Source organism: Engystomops pustulosus, unplaced genomic scaffold (assembly GCF_040894005.1).
Source record: "Engystomops pustulosus unplaced genomic scaffold, aEngPut4.maternal MAT_SCAFFOLD_890, whole genome shotgun sequence".
NCBI classification, from domain to species: Eukaryota; Metazoa; Chordata; class Amphibia; order Anura; family Leptodactylidae; genus Engystomops; species Engystomops pustulosus.
Window position 1 is genome coordinate 1 of NW_027285769.1, and position 7638 is coordinate 7638.

The 7638-nt window shown below is 41.3% G+C and overlaps 1 protein-coding gene across 1 annotated transcript; it reads right to left on the reverse strand.

Moving 5' to 3' along the window:
* Positions 1-3771: 3771 nt before the first annotated feature.
* LOC140112576 (3-galactosyl-N-acetylglucosaminide 4-alpha-L-fucosyltransferase FUT3-like) lies at positions 3772-6944 on the reverse strand. Its single transcript, XM_072132557.1, has one exon. The coding sequence runs from the start codon at positions 6862-6864 to the stop codon at positions 5752-5754; it is 1113 nt and encodes a 370-aa protein (XP_071988658.1). The 5' UTR covers positions 6865-6944; the 3' UTR covers positions 3772-5751.
* Positions 6945-7638: the final 694 nt, after the last annotated feature.

Sequence of the window (7638 nt, forward strand, 5' to 3'; positions counted from 1 at the left end):
TAAAAGGAATTCAAAAATTTGCTTCAATCAAAAAACATATCTTGTCCAGGAAAAAAATCCACCATAAAGTAAATTTAAAAAAATAATTAAAAAAAGGTGGCTACTAAAAAGCACGAGGATGAAAATGATTTACAAATCACACAGATTGTAATGTCTAAAAGTGTTAAAGCATATTTATATCGACTGATAAATGGCACAATTAATATGTGTTGCCATTCAAAAAAGCAACCAGACCCGAAAAAAGTAACTCCTCATGCATCTCTGCAAAAAGGAAAATTAAAAAGTTATGGAGTGGAAGACAACCTATACATTACTGTACACCAGAAATGTTATTTTTAGCTGGAGACAGGCTCAAATAACCTATGTTATGCCAGTCCTTAAAATGCATTTGTCAGAATTCTGAATACTGCCACTTCTTCCTTTACTAAAATAGTTTATTTCTCAGAACCTGGCTCCCTGCCAGCAGCAAGTGATGAGTCCTTGGGGAAGGGGAGAGGGGGAACAGCTGCAGCAGCCTGTGTCTCAGTCTCCTCATGCATTCTTGTAACAATAAATGTCAGTGCTCTCTCCTACCAGTCTGGGCTTCTTTTCTAGGACAACCAATTCCTGTACTCTTGTGTGTACTCTGGACCAGATGGGTTACACCCCAGAGTTTTATTAAAGAACTCAGTTCTGTTATTGCTGTACCGCTGTTCAAAATCCTCAGGGATTCGGTAATGTCTTGTGTGGTGCCAAGTGACTGGCGCAAGGCAAATGTGGTGCCAATATATAAAAAGGGCTCTGGGAACTTCACCAGGCAATTACTGGCCTGTAAGCTTAACTTCCATTGTGGGGAAAATATTGGAAGGGCTAGTAGAAGATTATATACTGGAGTATGTGACATCACTTGGTATAATAGGTGACAGCCAGCATAGGTTTTTACTAAGAATAGAAGTTGTTAGACTAACCTGATCTGCTTCTATGAAGAGGTAAGCAGATGCCTGGATGGAGGAGCAGCTGTGGATATTGTGTTCCTGGACTTTGCAGAGGCATTGGACAATGTCCCTCATAAACACCTGATGGGTAAAATAAGGTCTATTGGTTTTGCAGAAATCATTTGCAATTGGATAGAGAACTGGCTGAAGGATCATATCCAGAGAGTTGTGGTCAATGATTCCTACTCGGAATGGTCACCAGTTATGAGTGGTGGACCTCGCGGTTCTGTGCTTGGCCCACTACTATTTAATATAGTTATTAATGATATAGAGGTAGGAATTAATAGCACTGTGTCTATTTTTGCAGATGACACCAAGCTGTGTAGTGTAATACAGTCTATGGAGGATGTTCATAAGCTGCAGGTGACTTGGACAAACTAAGTGTTTGGTCATCCACTTGGCAAATGAGGTTCAATGTGGATAAATGTAAAGTAAAGCACCCAGGGGTTAATAATCCAAAGACAAAATATGTCCTTGGGGAGTAAACCTGGGAGAGTTCCTTGTTGAGAAGGACCTGGGGGTACTAGTAGATCATAAATTGAGTAACAGCATGCAATGTCAATCAGCTGCCTCTAAAGCCAGTAGGATCTTGTCATGTATCAAAAGTGGTCTGGACTCTCGTGATAGGGATGTAATATTACCACTGTACAAGGCATTGGTTCAACCTCACCTGGAATATGCTGTCCAGTTCTGGGCACCGGTTCATAAAAAGGATGCCCTGGAGCTGGAGAGGGTTCAACGTGGAGCCACAAAAATGATAAGGGGTATGGAGAGTCTCAGTTATGAGGAAAGATTAAAACAACTAGATTTATTTAGTCTGGAAAAGAGACGACTAGGAGGGGACATGATTAATTTATTTAAATATATGAATGGTCCATACAAAAAATATGGTGGTATATTGTTTCAGATTAAATCAAATCAAAAGGCGAGGGGGCACTGTCTCTGTCTGGAGAAATCGAGGTTTAATCACCAGAGGCGAAAGGGCTTTTTTACTATGAGAACTGTCAATCGGTGGAATAGCCTGCCTCAGGCACTGATCACAGCAGGGACAGCAGAGAGCTTCAAGAAGGGTCTAGATGCCTTTTTACACCTAAATAACATTGATGGTTATGTTATATAGAATTGTTTCCCCTAAATCCCTTTCCATCTAATCCCTTCCCTTCTGTGGTTGAACTTGATGGACAAGTGTCTTTTGTCAACTCTATAAACTATGATACAATGAAAAAATAGAAAAAGAAGGAATTCCACCTTAAATGAAATTTCACTGATTCTTTGGTTGTGGATCCAATAGTCCGATTCTAATAATCGGCCACCACTCCCGAAGCCAACCTGCTCTCGTGCATAATCTTTCCAAGTGGCACCTGGTAAGCAATCTGGCAAAGAGATAGTGAAAAACCTTCAGGTGTAAGTATAAAAAACACTTTTTATTCTACTCTAACTACAAGATTAAAAGCTTGCGTGTAAAATCAGACGCCAAAGCACCTAGCGAGCCACAACCACATCACATCAAACTTACCGTAAAGTTTCTGTAATTATACCTCCTCTCCTTCAGAGAAGATATAATTATAGCGGCCGGTAGGTTGTAGACCCTGACTGTCTACCATCCACTCCTGCTGCCAAGACACCTCTGCTTACTGACTCCTCCATGGTCCTAGATTTATGTACTGAGCTCCGTTGAGGTAGTTTCATGTGTGCTGGTGTTGTGCCCTGTATACTGAGGTGGACGTGTGCCTTCCATCATGGGCAGAGTGTCTAAAGAAGTAAAGCTTCTGGGGATGTATAAATTAGTCCCCATAGATGGCTATGGTGCCCAGCGGCTGTACGAAGACCATACGTACCGTACCATGCAAAAAGAGTGCTCTATCTTTCCCCATACATATCGCTGGGCGTCGTGTATCGCTATGGAGAACAGACACTCCTCCTCTCCAATTTGCCGCTGGGTGCTCACCTGGGCTATGGCCGGGTGACAAGTAGGCAACACAAGTAGCCCAACCCACTGGTGACACTTGCCCCATTCTAATGGAGGTCACAGGTGTTTTGGCTACAAGGGTGTATAGTTAATGTCTCTAACTGCCTCCCTCCCTTTGCTTGCTGTGATCCCATGGCAGTGGGGAGTCGTAGAACACAGTGGGAGGGAGAAGTGCTCTTTCACAGTGTAACAGTCTGAAGCAAGAGCACAGGGGGCTCTGGTAATTTTTTTCCTCAAATGCGGCGAGATACCTCCATAGAAGTCAATATCCACGAAAACACGGACGGCACACCAATGACATCCATATGCAATAGTTTTTTTCTCAAATGTTGTTAGGCAACCAACTGGGTAGGGCAGAAAGTAGAAACCCATCTGTAGGGCAGCACGGTGGCTTAGTGGTTAGTATTACAGACTTGCAGTGCTCGGGACCTGGGTTCAAGTCCCAGGGTCAACATCTGCAAAGAGTTTGTATGTTCTCTCTGTGTTTGCGTGGGTTTCCTCCAGGTCCTCCGGTTTCCTCCCACACTCCAAAACATACTGGTAGGTTGATTAGATTGTGCGCCCCATTGGGGACAGAGAGCAATTTGGCAAGCTCTGTGCAGTGTGCACTGTATAAATAAAAGAATTATTATTTTTAATTAAATAATTTATTTGCGGACAGGAAAAATGGATGACATATGGAAACGCATTTCATGCATCTGCATTTTTTGCTGAGACGCAACTGAAATGCCGTCTGAATGAGCCCTAATTGCAACTTTTTTATCATATTTGAGTTCTTGATTTATGATCGGTGTTTGGCTTTGTAATTCCTGATTAATTTGTCCAAAATAAATTTTAATAAAGTTTTTATTGGATTTTTAACAATTTACATGGAAGGAGAGAATTCCGGCATACACAAAATCTAAATCTCAATATAAAACATGAGGTTTGAAGTAATCACAGTTGAGATGCCACACATAGTAATAAACAAAGGTGACAAAAAGGAAGCAATAGTAAACAGCTGCCTAAATCTGTCTTAGGGTTCATTCACGCAAACATAATGGGGACCATTATGCAGTTGTCCCCATTGATGTCTATGGCACCCGGTCACTGTGTGGTGAGCAAACATTGGGGCACATTTACTAAGGGTCTGAATGCCGCATATTCGTCAGGTTTTGCAATTTTTTTCCGATTTGCCCTGAATTGCCCGGGTTTTTGTCACACAGCAATCGGATTGTGCCCCATTGGCACCGGTTTGCATGCGACACAAATTGGGGGGCGTGGACGTTGGACAACCCAACTAATTCGGACAAACTGCGAAATTTAAAAAGCAAATTGTATCGCAAGATCAGCACTTACATGCACCCGGAAGAAGAAGGTGAACTCTGGAAGTACTCAGCGGGGGAAATTGGACACACGATCTTAGTGAATCGTGGCAGACCCGAATCCTCGTCGGACAACGCACGGCAGGGATCACGACGGGACGGTAAAGTAAATGTGCCCCATTGTCTCACTGCACCGTGACCGTGCAGAGTAAAATATAGCACAATGGCCTATATTTCGGCATGTTACGGCGCCGGCCACTCGCTTCTCTACGGAGAGTGGGGCTGAGCAGCACTCACTCCTCCTCTCCAGTGCGTGGTTCTATGTTCACCCAGGTTACAGTCAAGGTGAATATAGGTTGTTTGAATGTATCCTTACTTTGAGACATTTTTCAAGAATCTAATCTAAAGTCCAAGCACTTTCAAATAGATTCATGTAACACTGGGTGTCAAAATGGAGAAAATGTGCTGCACCATACATTTCAGAAATATGGAAAGGTAAAACTGATCATGTTAGCAAGGATGAGAGTTTGAGCCCACAAAGGAGCACCATATATTCCAATTACAATTGTAGTCGGGTAGTGTACCAGTTCTGTTGGCTGTCAATGCTTCCATCACTTTGTTATACTGTACCCTTGAATAATAGTCCCCCCCTATGCTGAGTCCACGTAATTGGTACCTGTTCTGAGATATCTATAAGAGTCCTTAATCAGTAAAAAGGACAATACTAGATTGCAAAATGGGCATACAGTGACACCATAATATAGATCAGCAGCAGTAGTTGGCAATCGGGGGGCGCTAAAGTCGGAGTTGCTTAAAAGAGTGTGCGCTAAGCGGAGCTTCCTGAAACTTGGGGGTAGAAAGTTTGCAATCTGGATTATTCTATACCTTATATTATATATTATATGTAAGGGGAAACTATCTGAGGATAGTCCTGATAGGTCCTGAGTAAAATATTATTGAAGTCCAAAACCCTGCAGATCTACAGATCAGCTATTCTCACTAGTGTGACAATAAAAATATGTTTTTAAATCCCTTAAAGCAGTGTTCTCAAACCTTTTTGTATCTGGGAACCTAAATTTAACCCTCTTACCATGGTCATTGGAAAACAAACATTGTGTGCCCCACAAATACTCCTTATCTAACCCCAACCCTTACAGACTCCCATTTCCTGCATCCCCCTCTACAGTGCCCCTTTTGCTGTAGTGTCTCTTAATGTCTTGATAAGTAGACGGCTACAGAAAAGGGGACATTACAAAACCCCTTTTTATAGGAACCACCATGCACATATAATGTCTCCTTTGGGTTTTTCACTGAAATATCCAATGTAATGACCCCAGCAGTTCTCCACACCACTTAAGGAAACATCCCTAGCAGAGCCCCCCACCTAATAAAATGTCCCCAGCAGAGCTCCCCCACCCAATTAAATATCCTCAGCTGAGCCACCCAACACAATGTCCCCAGCAGGGCTTCCCCATTTTCCTGAATTACAGAACTAGTAAAACAATCAGATCAATGGGAGCCCAACATTGCGCTCGTCTATCACCCAGTACTCATTTTTGTACCATTTTTCAATGCTCGCTATGGTCCTATAAGGTGGGGGGTCTTTCAGGGCCTTACAGACTCTACAGTAGGGCACTGTCCAGGGGTTGTCCTGAGGTGGCACATAATATTCTGATCTCCAGTTGAAGTATTGCTTGTACTTCTCTTCATCTTTGTCCAGACTCAGAAGATAAGAAGCCAATTCCTGAGGACTTGCAAAGTCATCAACGTGAATGAAGGCATCTCTTGGGATGAAACGCTCATAGTTTTCACGAGGTGGACCCATCACAACTGGAACACATCCTGAGTAAAGTGCATTGTACCAGAGTTTTTCTGTTATATAATCTTCATGTATAGAATTCTCAAAAGCAAAGTAGAATTTGTAAGTGGAAAGTGTTTCTATTTTTTTATCTTTTGGAAGTTTTTGGTGCTGCTTCCCATAAATATCAACCTGTAAATGGTTCTTTAGTTCTCCATAATACTTGACTCTTCTAGAAATTGGATTCCAGTTACTTATCGCCCAGGCCGCTAGTTTCGTTTTCTTGGGGATAGTAAAATTCATTGTTGTATTGTGCTTTTCTAACCAACCATATGGAGCAAAGATGTCCGAGTCAAGCCTGTAGGTTATTGTGAGGTTCATAAGATTGTTCATTAATGCAAGATTTGGACTATAACTAGGAGATTCCTGATTAAACCAGACCCAGCGCTGGGTAGATGGTCTTGGTGTTTGGGGCAGTTGTGTCTTAGTAGTGCACACATCTCTGTGGTGGAATACAACCGCATGTGCTGATGAATACTGGGTACGGTCTGCTGTATACAAACAATCAGAATTATCAAGTTGCTGAGGACAGTTATAAATAGGAAATCTTATTCCAAAAGGAAATGTCCAAAGTAGGATAATTATTGGTTTTTTTGATAAAACTCTTGAAACCAACAAATTCTCTTGTGAATCAGCATTGGCTGAAGCTGGAGCTTCTCTTCTGTGGATCATTGTGAAAAAAATAAATGAAAAAAGTATTTGCAAATTAATGAAGAAGAATATCTTGGCTGCATTGCGTAATTTCTCTGTCTTAGACATGTGGTTTGAATTTTCAGGGAGCACTTCAGTTCACAGGTCACTTTGGTATTGTTTTACCTATGATGAAAACACAAAATATATATATTTTACTTAGAGAATTGCATCTAAAAAACATGTTCCATGCTGTTGAGGAGCCAGCTTAATTCCATACCGGCTGGCTTCCACAGCAGTAAAATATGTTCTGATTAAGAATAGTGATGAGTGGGTTTTTGAGTTTGGACAAACTCCAGTGAAAAGTTTGGTTTGTGTAAACAGACTTGACCTGAACTTGGACTAGAACAAAAAACCCATTAAAATCAATGTGGACCTGAATTTTAGCACCCAAAAATGGCTTTAAAATGGTGGTAATTACAAGGCAGTTGCCCTGCCAAAAATGGGCTAGGAAAATTCTAAAATAATAAATAATAAAATAAGTTAAAAATTTTTTAAATAAACAAAGAAATAATAATAAAACCACATTTATAATACTGTTAATACTGAGGTTTAAGGCACTCGGGGTGTTCAGGCCCATTTATTCTCATACCGGTAAAAGTAGAAATAGGAAAACCATACACTCTTCCTTTCACTGCGGTTAAAATCCAGCTACTGCAGTATTTTACATAATTTTACTCTCTAACCACTAATTTCTTTGCTAGTCCATATACTCAGCTCACCTGATCCTTCCACATCCAGAGTGTGCACAGACCTACGCAGGTCATACTATGGTCATACCATAATTAAGATTTTGTAAAGTCGAAACGTGTCGATGTACATGTTTCTACGTATGTGTACCAT